This window comes from Diadema setosum, chromosome 8 (genome assembly GCF_964275005.1).
Source record: "Diadema setosum chromosome 8, eeDiaSeto1, whole genome shotgun sequence".
Taxonomy (NCBI): Eukaryota; Metazoa; Echinodermata; class Echinoidea; order Diadematoida; family Diadematidae; genus Diadema; species Diadema setosum.
This window is the reverse complement of record NC_092692.1, coordinates 3,584,770-3,596,998: the sequence shown is the minus strand read 5'-3', so window position 1 is coordinate 3,596,998 and position 12,229 is coordinate 3,584,770. Positions and strand designations below refer to the sequence as shown.

Genomic DNA, 12,229 nt, shown 5'->3' with positions numbered 1-12,229 from the left:
TGGCCAAGGGTCAGTTACAATGGACCGAGACTCACCCTGAGTAGCGTTGGGAGTTAGGACCAGTCGCTGCAGGACAGCTCCCTGGCTGGTCTGGGTCTGGATCAGCTGGGCTGGTATCATCTGGCCTGTCCCCTGGACCTGGACCTGCGCTGGTGTGATGACAAATTTCTGTCCCCCGACCTGCAGGACCTGAGCCTGGTTGCTAAAGACCTGGGCCTGTCCTGTGAGCTGGGGCTGGGTCACTACGAAACACAAACATGGCATCCAATGTTAGTCTGTGTGTAAACTCACTCTGTATCCAAAGCTTCTTACGTTGAGATCGTATATGCATCCCATTTTGCAAAATAACTTCCCCATTTCTTGTGTCTATTTGTCTTACAGATGATTTGGGGGGGGGGGGGGGTGTATTGTCTAAATAAAAGTGGCTTATTAATTCTAGAAATAGAAAGCCAGGCCAGTGCACATATATTCCCCAGTAGTCAGAAATATCATGAACACACACACTTTTTCCCCCTGTTTGATCAGACTCACCTGTGGAGAGCCAAGCAAGACAAACATATGAAGATCTTTTTCTTTTCTTTCCAAAAGTGATAGTGAATGATACATATTTGGTTCTTATTCTATTTATCTAATACTGGTAACTAGTATTTGATAATGCGATAGCAGATAAACTTTGAATGCTTAGTTAAGACTGAAATTTTAGACCATCACTCCACAAAAAAGTATGCATAACCTATCTAGAATTTATATATAATGCCACCTACATGAAATCACTTTTAATGTAGTATGTTTTTACTGAAGTAAAATGTAATGTGATCAATAGATTTTTTTAAAATGTAATATGCATACACACATAAAAAATAACAATTTCTGGTGCATTTTCACTTGGTCAAAACTGGACATTCACTATCATGGTCAACAGGCACTTGCTCACCTGGCGCCTGGGAGGTGGCTGTAGCCGCAGTGGATGTTGGCGTCTGAGCTCGGACCCCCTGTACCAGCTGTGACACACTGGGGCTTGTGATGACCTGCTGCACCCCAGCCTGCCGGATGGTGGCCACTTTGCCAGGGGTGTTGGGGGCCAGGAGAGGGTTGGTGGACGGGCTGACACCTGTTGGCGGCACCTGCTTGATCACCTTGAGGGTACCCTGGCCCTGGGCACCTGGGGTGTTGGTGATGACAAATCGGGCCTGGCCCTGTGCTTGGGATGGGTTGGCTATGATTCGAGCCTGTCAGGGAGAGACAAATAATTTCTTCATATTTTTAAAAACAAATAAAGTTCCCTACATTAACCCATTGAGGACAAATCCGGAGTAAACTTGGGCAAATGTCCATGGGAAATGCATGTTGAAGCGAAATCAGCCCATCTTCAACGCGCTAAAGACTGGTTCTATGCATACAAACATGATAGTGTCACAGCAAATGTTGCAAGAATGATATTTGTATAAACATTGCATCTACATCCAATTAAAACAGTGTTTGCTATAAATATGCAGTACTGATAAGAAACTTAGGCACATATCAGCTAGCTACTGGTAATTGTGAAAATATCATGAAAGTTAAGTCACCTGGGAAAGTGTCTATTCTTTTCATCTAACTCCCCCTCCTTCCGAAGAGAAAAATAAAACAATAACACAGAGAAATGGGATAGTCCAAGACCCCCTGGTTGGGCTATAGGACCGTCACAGAGTTTGAAATAGTTCATAATATTCCACGGTGAGGCCATTGTTACCTGTTGGGTGCCAGCCGGACCAGAGATGTACTGGATGGTGGTACCCGGTGGGAGACCCTTGCCCTTCGCTGCCAGAGCGGTGACATTGCTCATGGAGATGGTGGTCTTTGCCGAGCTGGGCTTGGCAAGTGTCACAATCACTTTGGCTGTCCCAGTCGCACCAAGACGCTTCTGTGAATGTGGGTTTAATGCAGAGATGCAAACAAATTGTTACAGATAGAGACAATTGTGAGAAAGAGTACAGAAACAAAGACATAAGCACAATGGCACACATTGACAAAGAATGTCCTTGAGAGAAATACTTGTAATCTGGACTGGGAAAATGTATACAAGAGTCCTTTCTTCACTATTTGAGGAAAGATGTGGAAGAGAATTTATGATATTTGATAATATGCTTGGAACAATCTTTAAATCTACTGTACCTTCCTAAAACACAGCTGTGATACAGGTTTAGGCATTTCTAGACTTTTTTTTTTTTTTTACATACTGCTTACATAAATGCTTGGAGCCCAGTGTTTCTTTTTTTTCAAAAATACAAAGAACACCATAACCAGGAATCAGCATGATGTACACATTGAGACAAGATGCCAGGACTGTAGTGCTGTACATAAAACTGTCACAAGAGCTTTCATTTTAAAGCAAGCATTATAAGCTCTGTATCTGACATCTTCCAAGGCTGACTTGTAAGTGAGGGACTCTTGACTTTAAACTGGAAGTATTGCAGAGACAAGGTATACTGCCAACCCTACCACCCTGTTAAGTCTAGGACCACCTCACCTGCTGCATTTGCAGCCGCTGCTTGGCCAGCTGCTCCTCCAGCTCCTGCCGCACCTGGTCGGCCACAGACTTGGTGGGCTTGAGGGACGGGATGGCCATCTTGCCGTCCCGGCTGCTGCTCACCGACAGCTTGACAGCCGCCTCGTTCTCCTTGTTGTGAGAGCTGCTGACCTTGGTGACAGTGACAGGTGTGGTTGAGGCGGTGGAGGCAGCAGCCAGGGCCTTGGACTCTCTTTCCTTTGCCTTGTCTCGTGCCTGCTGCCTCAGTTGCCTTGGTAATGGACAGGATTACATGATATGAATATTCATCACATTCATTTGCAAAATGCTTACATTTCATTCAGTTTATTTTGCAAAGACACAAGATGAAAAATTACTCCTCCCTCTCCCCTCTTAAATGCCTCTGAGCTGGAAAACACATACATGATGATGTAAAGAGCAGACAAAACACACACACACACACACACACAGCTAAAGTTTGCTAAATGAGATAAGGGAAAAAATTGTCTTACTTTTCACAGTACTGCTGGACTTCCCACAATTCCAGCTCCTCTTCCGGAACCCAGACTTCAATTGTTTCTGTCGATCTGGGCTTGTCCTTGACTTCTCGTCTTGATGGAGTGGCGCTGGAGCGAAGACCTGACCGCTGGGGTTTGTGAACCTCTGCATTCCAGAACAAAGACAAAGACACATAGAGAGAGAAGGAAGGAGTGTGAAATAACCTTGCCCTCTTTGCATACTGGATGACAGTTTCTGATGGATCTTTGTACAAGACCAACTAAAACACAAAAATATCTCAGGACAATTGGTCCATATTATGTTATCTCTCATATGAGGGTATCAGCTGTGTAAAAAAAAATTACATAGACAAGTAATAAGAAGGCACAAAAATGATAGCAAAAGACAGTGATCAATTTGTAAGTATGCTTTGTGGACACTAAATGTATACTTCTTATCACTACTTTAAACCCATTTAACATATTTCTGGACAAAACACTATGGCCCAAATTCACGAAGGTGATAAAATTGAAACCATGGTTTCAACCATAGACAATTTGTATGGAGCGCCAAGTGTCGCATGGCCTATTAATGTTCATTTTGTAACTAAATAGGCCATTTGACACTTGGCGCTCCATACAAATTGTTCATGGTTTAAACCAAGGTTTACATTGTACCACCTTCGTGAATTCGGGCCTATAAAGCATTCATCAGTACCAGGGAGTGTTTGTAGTGTTCTTTCATAAATGCATGATAACATAGCCTACCTGGCGTTGACACTGCAGTCTCCTTTGGTACAATGGTCTTTCGTATCAAGTACTGTGATTTGACTCCACTTGGTGGCACGTCCCTCCTGTCAATAATCTCTGTGGTGATCTTCTCTGAGCTTGTGTTGATGACCGTCACTCCATTGTTGTTAGGTGGCTTTATATTGATGTCATCCCAGCGAACACTTGCCCAGAGAATGCGCAGCAGCAGACTGACCGCCGAGAGGGACTTCACAGTCTGGAGACGATAGCGCCAGCAGATCTTGAACGAGGGGCGAGGACAGGGATATGGCCAGAAGTCACCAACATTCTTGGTGTTGTAGCTGTAGCCCTCCACCTCCAAATTTCCTGCTCGTCGACTAAGGCGCTTGAGGTCATGCTGTGGTAAAACCAAGATGCTTCTCTTTCGGCTGCGAGTGGAAAACATGTAACAGATTGGTAGAGGTTTGGCAAGGCGCTTGATGACTCGTTTGGCTTTTGGTCCTTTCTGGAGCCGCACACGATCATTTGTTCTTCGCGGCTTGGGAATGGCAGCTGCTTCCTCCTTGAGGGCACTTTCAAGCTTTATAATTTCAGCCTGAATCATTGTCTGGGTGACAGATGTATCAATCTTGCTGATAATGGTTTCTGTTGTAGTTGTGGTGGTATTGCTAGCTATCAGTTCCCGCAGTTCTCTGTTGATGGTCGTTGTTGTTGTAGTGGTCTTTGTGACAGTGGTTGTGATGGTCTGTGATTTCTCTGTCACAACAGCAACAGCGATAGTTTTTGCTACTTTGGCTTCCTTGGCATCTTCAGAAACTGCTGCTTTCTCAACTACCTTCTCAACTACTTTTGTCTCTTTAGATTCTGATATTTCAGTTGTAATTTGGCTAGTACTTGACACTTCTTCCTTTTGATTCTCCAAGTCAGCACTTGGTGTCTCTATGGAAATTTCAGGTTTTTGCTCAATAGCTGTCATATCTACTTCTTGAACCCCTTTCACTGATTCTGTTTTGGAATCAGGAGTTGGTGTCACTTCTTCTGTAACTTCAGAGACGGGCTGCTGTTCAGCATCCGTACTCTTCCCTTCAGCCACATCCATCCTTGAATCCTGCTCTGCAACACTGCTAGCGGTTCCAACCATCGCTCCAGATAACTCTCCACTAGCCACTTTAGCCTCTGGGATCTCAGGAACAGCATGCATCATTGAATCAACATCTGGCTTTTCATCAGGTATCACTGCAACACTGCTAGCGGTTCCAACCATCGCTCCAGATGACCCTTCACTGGCCACTGTAGTCTCTGGAATTTCAGGAACAGCATGCATGTTTGAATCAACATCTGGCTTTTCATCAGGTATCACTGTCTTTGATTCATTGTTGGCAGACTGCACCTCCCCCTGATTACCAAGTTTCTCTTCTTTCATCAGATCAGCAGAATTTGCAGGAGTTGAACTAACTTCTTGAGAAAGTTCACCTGCCACAACATTTTCTCGCTGTTCATTCTTTGCTTCATCAGCAACACACACCGAACCTTCATCAACAGCCATTGCTTCTGTTTCATCATTGTGGCAGTTGACCAATTTCTCCCCTGTTGACAGTGCTGAGTCATTACAAGTTGACTCACCATGACTACTCTCTTGACTGGCCAACTGTGCGTCTTCTACTTCCATTGGTGTAACTGCAGCATCGGATTCAGAGTTCGTTTTGGCGACCTGAGCACATTGCACACTTGATACATCACCTGCTGTGTCAATCTCTGTCTGTCCTACAGTCTGCATCGCTGAAAAGTCACAGACCTTTTCCACAATTTCAACATTGCTATTATTGTTTGAAGATGATAAGTTTGTTCCAACATCTCCATCTGCAAAATTTGTGACTGGTTTGTCACTTGAATTTTCGGAAGCACTAATAGCAGAGCTGACCATAGCATGATCATCAGCCACATTGTCCGTGCAAGGTGTTTTCTCCCCAAGTAAATCAGAACTTGGGGATGACTGAATAGTTCTTTCCACTTCTACTGGTTCCGCCTCAAAATCTTTAGAGGGTTTCATTTCACTCATAGCTTCTGGCAACACTTCCTTGGATTCAACAGGCAGATCATCAATATGGTTTTCCACAAGAGGATTTTGTTTCAACAAAATTGATTCCTCTGACTGCTGACAGTTCTCAACACGATTGTCCTCCACTTTGCTTCTGAGTTGCTCAGGGCTGCAAGAATCCATCAACTTACACAATGATTGCTGATCATCAAGCGATGTAAGTGCTCCTTGATTCTCCAAGTCATCTTTCTGTGCTATTGAAGAGTCCAACATATCCTCCTCAGGACTCTTTTGCCTGTCGCATACTGCTCCGCTAGACTCACTCTCATTCTGCAACTCATTGCTTAAGTTACACTGCGAAGAATCCTGTGGATGCTTAGTAGCTGACACATCTGGAGGTGCATGCTGCTGGTTCTCATTGATGGTAACATTGTGAGTGAATGAGGTATCTTTTGAGACACTAGGAACTGTAGCAGCTTCATCATTGGCAGCAGTCTCACTGAGTAAATCACTACTTGAGTCCTTTTGTGCTGTGAAAGAATCTTGCGGGGGTGTGCTGTTTGCATGTGGCCGTTGTTGTTCAGCATTGGTGAGCTTTGGACTGCCTTCATCATGAACTGGGGGATCAGTCCTTGCATCAGGTTGTGCTTGCACAGAGTCCGGAGATGACTGCCTCTCTTGCTCCATGTCAGCTGGTTGTTCCAGCATTTCTTTGCCTAGGGTGGTCTCTACAGTGCCATCTAGCACTGGCTTGCACAAATCCTCCACAGTTTGACTTCCACTTGTGTCCCTGGAGGGTTTGGAGACATCTTGCTCATCAGCTGCTTTAGGAGATATTTCCGTGGGAGTGTCTCTTGATTCACTTTTACTCTGCTGGCTACCATCCTCTTGTGCTGCCTGCAAGACTTCCTCGCTCTGAGGTAACCCAGTGTGTTGTTTGTCTTCATCTGGCTGATCATTTGCGGGAAGGGGAGAGGATCCGGGTAAAGTTTGGTTGACACTCACACTAGGTGGTAATTTCTCTACAGAGTCTGTGTGTGAGAGAGGAGAAGTGGCAAGATTTGTTGTATTTACTCTTCCAGGATCACTGCTTGACCGTTTTTCATCTGTCACAGGGTGACCAGACTTCTCTTCTGAAAGCTTTATGGGAGCAGCACTGCATTTCTGGCTTTCATTTTCAGCCTTCGTCTCAATTTTGGCAGTTGTTGGTACACTTGACTGAGACTCATTTGAGATTGGTCCACAAACTTTGGGCTGGTCAGATTGGTTGTGCACCTCCTCCTTTACATCTCCAACGTCCATGGGTTCTTGCTTTGCAATGACCTTTGTGGTTGGAGAAGGGACCTCAGTCTTGATAGAGACAGATTTTGTAGGAACTGATGTTGCTGTGACAGGAGCAGCGAGAGCAGAAACAGAAGTAGGTTTGGAAGCACTGGAAAGAGTTGTTGCAGAGGATGAAACAGGAACCGACTTTTGTGTGACCTCTGCTTTTGCTGTGTTCCCAGCCTGTACAGATGGTTGACGATACACTTGGGGCTTCCTGGATTTGCGAACCTCCATCTGCTGCTTCATACCTTCTACAACACCTTGGACGGCCTTGATATCTCCTCCAGCAGCCAGCTTTTTCTTCAGGGCAGCGAGCAACTTTTCCTTCTCTTCAACCATTTTCTGTTGTTTGGCATACTTTCCTATTTCTGACTGGAATTTGATGGTCTCCTGTTGATGCTCCTTGGTGCGTAGTTCCAGAAGTCCTTCAAGTCTCGACTTGTATGGAATCTTTCGGTAAACGGTGTGATTCCGCAAGGCATTTGAGATATCAAGATCTTCCAACTCAAGAGCTAACTTTTTTGCAGGAGTTATTTCCCCAAGCACTTTCCCATCACCTTCTGATACATCAGTCACTTCTCTTGTACTCTCAGCATCACTGCCATCTGTTTTGCTGCTCTCAGCCGGCGTATCAGTTCCTGCTTTTAGGTTTTCTCCTTCCTTGGTTGAAATTACATCATTTTTAGTGGGAGATGCCTTTACAACCTGGACAGTTTCTTTAGGTGACTGCCCCGGGTCAACTTTTTCACTTTGACTTTCACTGCCAACCAGCTTGCTCTCCTCGACTGAAGTGACACTTCCAGAGGTAGATGATGCTGCATTCTTTGCAGCCTCACTGGTGGACTGCTCTGGTTCCATAGGCTTGCCAACATCAGCTCCTGTCTGCTCCTTGGAAGGAGCTTCCTCAGTTGTTTTTCCAGATGCTGGAAATACTGTATCATCATTCTTGTCATCTTTGGCACTGCTTTCATCAAGGTGTTTTCCAGGATCCTTCTGAACAGGATCCTTTTGAACAGACTCCTGTGTATCTTGTGTGGACTCCTCTGTATCCATCTTTATCTCTGTTCCATCTTGCTTTGCATCAGAATCAGCAGCACTGCTCACTTTCGTTTCACCGTCCGTGCTCTTTTGGGTCTCACTTCCTGCTTCAGTCTTGGAACATTGTCCATCATGATCCATCTTGTCATCATCCCCTTTGGCACCTTTGTCTCCAGCCTCTGTGTCTACCTCCATGCTGGAATCTTTGGCAGCTTCCTCTTTTACAGGATCAGTTGTTTGTGGCACATCTTGATCAACTTCCATTCCATCTTCTTGTGGTGCTCCAGGTTCCTCTGTTGCTGGAGGATTTCCCCACTTTGCCCATGCGCCTGCTGCAAAACAGAAACAAACAAACAAATAAATAAATAACCGAATTTGCTAACACAAATACATAAAATGTGTGTAAAACCAGTAAATCCATTGGCTGGGTTTGGTAGCTACTGTAAAATTTCTACAAGAATTCAATTACTCCTCCAATGATCTCATGTACAATAATACCAAAGTTACAAGCTAATTACTATCACATGCTAATAATGTCATTTCTTGCAACTTACTGTTCTTTCCTTTCTATCCTTACCAACTAATATTACCAGTGGATCTATGCCTAGCTGAACTTCTTTCAGGACAAGCCAGGCTGAAGTCATAGCAGAAAAATATTTAAATGAATGCACAATGTCTGCTTCCCATGACCTGCTACCTGTTTCACTATCATGCTCGTTCAATTCAAAACAAATTCATATCTTCTCTTCCCACCAAAATTACATTACCACAAGAAATTTTGAGCTGAAGTAATGACTTCTTCACATGATGTAGATGACCTTTCTCTTCACTGCAAGCTGTGACCTTCAAGACATAGCTATGTAATAATTTCTACCATTGTGGTAAATCATATCATCTATCACCTGGGGGGGGGGGGGGGGGGAGGGGAAGGGAAGAAGGAGGGGAGAGGCAAAATTAGTGGCATATAACCTTTTGCCCCAATCATTTCATAAAAATACTGACCAGTCTCTCAGTTCTACCATTCTTTGGAAGTTACTTTACCACTGAACATTTCCAAAGTCTGAAGTAACAGCTGAAAATTCCATCTTTAGCCAAAGCTCTGTGAACTTTGACCTGTGATGTTGAGAATACTGCACAAAATCAATCAGAGCATATTCATCTCATTTAGCTTACATTGGACAAGCACAAAAAAAAAAAAAAAAATCCATTATTGTGAAAAGAGACCATGGCTTAATACTATTTTTTCTTCTCTTTGGTGGCCAATTTGGATCATTTTAATCATTAAATCTGAAATTTTGGTGGTCCAAAATAAAAACAAACATAGGGAATTCATTTTTTTTTTTTTTTTGCCAAATTGAGCCACCAAAAGATAACCTATTTGGAAGTTTGGCGGCCCGACATAATTTTTAGTGGTCCCAGGCCAACGCTAATGTTGAACCATGCAGATGTACCACGTAGGTGGGATGGAAGCAGGACGACATGAAACATAATGAAAGAAGCGTCATTTGGAGCTGGGGGACAGAAAATATGTATACAATGCTGTACAATAATTTAAGTGCCTGAAAATGACAATATCACTGTTGTGGTCATCCAATAGGTGGCATAATCACTTGAAACAATGTTGACTTCATCACCCTCTTATGCTGGGTCTAACGGGCTAAAGCCCGGGGAAAGTGCTTACAAGCCTTGGCTGCCTTGATACTTCGTTCCAGCCCAATCTTGGCAGGACTTGGAGGTGGGAGGGGTCTCCTCTTCCTGGTTGCACTGTGCCAGCCAAAGCCGCTGCCACCATAGATCCTATACTCTTCCCCTTTCAGCTTCCATACCTGATGCAAAGAAAGGACAAGGAGGTACCCTGACTAAAACTCAAGCTCAAAATGGTGGTAATACATGTAAAGGGAAACCAACTTATAACAAGCCAGGTCCCTGGAACTGCTGATCTTACCTCATTATAACCAGTACCTTGTGAACATGATAAAAGGAGACCAGTGAAGTACAGTAGTAATAAAAATTCAGGACGGGAAAACTCACCTCAATCAAAAGTGGTACTTCCTTGTAAGTGAGCTCAATTCAACTAGGTTTCCATACATTTGCAGGGGACCTAACCTCAATTTTAAAGTTTCATGGTTAGCATAACAACATGATTAACATAACAAAATAAGAGTACAGAATGTTATGAGATATTCCCTCTCTTGGCAGACCTGAAGTGGTTTTGACAACATGTCAAGTGGAGTGCCAGTTGTGATATCAAATCTGTGTTTATACTACTTTACTCTGAAATAACAAACTCTAATTTGACAAGGACAGAATCACAATTGACTATGTCCTCCAAGGGCTAAACATGTATTTTTAATGAGCCTTGAAAGGGCAGAAAAATTTGATTTCTAGATGTATACTGTACAACTGAATTTGTATTCTAAGCCAGTACCGGTACAGTAAAACAGTCTTGTATTGCATTTGAGTGCTACCAACATGGGCAGCCCTTATGAAATGATTAATTCAGTAGGCCACCAATGTTCGGTGACAGTCTCATCAAACTGATCCCTATAAAATACAAATCATGAAAAGAGATGTTCATCAAATCCATTCATTTTGAGTTTACATGTTTATGATATATCTTTACAGCTGGATTGTTACATTATCCATGGTCACAGCAATTTAATTTAGTGGACAGGATCATTTTTGTAATCATTCAAGTTACAACAGGTATTGCATAGATTTATCTGATCAAAAAGTGGTATTCAAGAGTGACCATTACTCACTAGTATAGACAAAAGTGTACTGAAATCTCTTTGCAACCCCTCCTCACCCTCCATCCCCCCAAAAAGAAAGAAAATATGCACACACACACACACACAAATCTTAGATACCGTACTCTTCCAAAGTCATTGATAAATATTGAAATGTTCAAATTTGAATGGAAAACCATTAGTTTTGGGCGTTGTACAGGTTATGCACATAAACAGTTTGACAATGTTTTGTCAGTACAATGTTGTTATTTCTGAATTATGCTCTAGCAATCATTACATTTCCCAAAAACAACATCAATGAATCAAAAGTATCTCAATTTACCTTAATTTTTCTAAAAAACACAACATTTACAGATTTCTTGGAATTAATTAATCTTCAGGTATCACAAATGTGAACGACACATCAACAAGAGGGGCTCTGTGGCATAGTGGATAAAACTCCTGACTCCCGATCGGAGGACCCCAGTTCAAATCCCGCCTAGTGCTTACGTCCTTGGACAAGAAGTTTTACCCACCATGTACCTTAGACCCAGGTGTATTAATGGGTACCTGGCAACGCTAGGGTAATAATAACGGCAGGGCCCTCTGATACAGCAGTGGCAACACTGGAGAGGATACCCTGGGTAAATAAGACCGTATGATTAATATTAACCCTAACTAGGCCGGGGGGGGGGGGCCTCCGAGGCCCCCCCCCCTCGACGTTTCGCGTGATGTATCGCTATCGCGAGAAGCTATCGCCGCGACGTTTCATGACTTTTTTCTTTCGAGTCTCCCGCATCTTTTGACACCAAATTTGCGATGCCCGGGTGTGGGGTTCCGAAGTAAGTATAAATATGCACGTGCATGTCAGACCAAAAATTGCTCAAAAACGTGAATTTGTGTACAATTTCAATGCAAACTGTGTTTCCAGGCAAATTTCATAAAAGCATGATTATTTTGGGGTTTTATTGATTAAAATCAATTAATAACGCATTTTCTTGTTCGGAACAATGTCACGGACAAATTTCATCGAAAAAACAATGACAAACATTAAGTCGAAAAAACAAAGAAATACATAAGAAATTCAAAAAACAATAAAATACTTAGGAAATTTTGTCTGATTGTGCAATTTTTTTCTCTTACATTTGCTAAGGACACTAAAAAGAATATTTACACAAAAAATGTGCCTGTTTTGAGCTTTATTTAGTGATTTATACCAAATTGTCTGATTTCATGCATCATTATGAATAAATTAGCATAATTTAGTGTAAATGATAATTTTTGAAAAAATTAACTTCATGGTACTTTAGATTACATCATAGGCAATGCTTGTGCCAATTTT

The 12,229-nt window shown here is 42.8% G+C and overlaps 1 protein-coding gene across 1 annotated transcript in view; it reads right to left on the bottom strand.

Annotated features, from left to right (window-relative positions):
• LOC140231489 (nucleosome-remodeling factor subunit BPTF-like) overlaps positions 1–12,229 on the bottom strand; it is a 31,350-nt gene that overhangs the window by 12,453 nt on the left and 6,668 nt on the right. The window contains exons 4-10 of the mRNA XM_072311619.1: positions 9,840–9,984; positions 3,775–8,490; positions 3,022–3,172; positions 2,510–2,780; positions 1,733–1,903; positions 935–1,229; positions 36–242 (exon numbers count right to left, since the gene is read on the bottom strand). Of these exons, the coding sequence (XP_072167720.1) occupies positions 36–242; positions 935–1,229; positions 1,733–1,903; positions 2,510–2,780; positions 3,022–3,172; positions 3,775–8,490; positions 9,840–9,984 (5,956 nt within the window). The remainder of the gene's footprint in view (positions 1–35; positions 243–934; positions 1,230–1,732; positions 1,904–2,509; positions 2,781–3,021; positions 3,173–3,774; positions 8,491–9,839; positions 9,985–12,229) is intronic.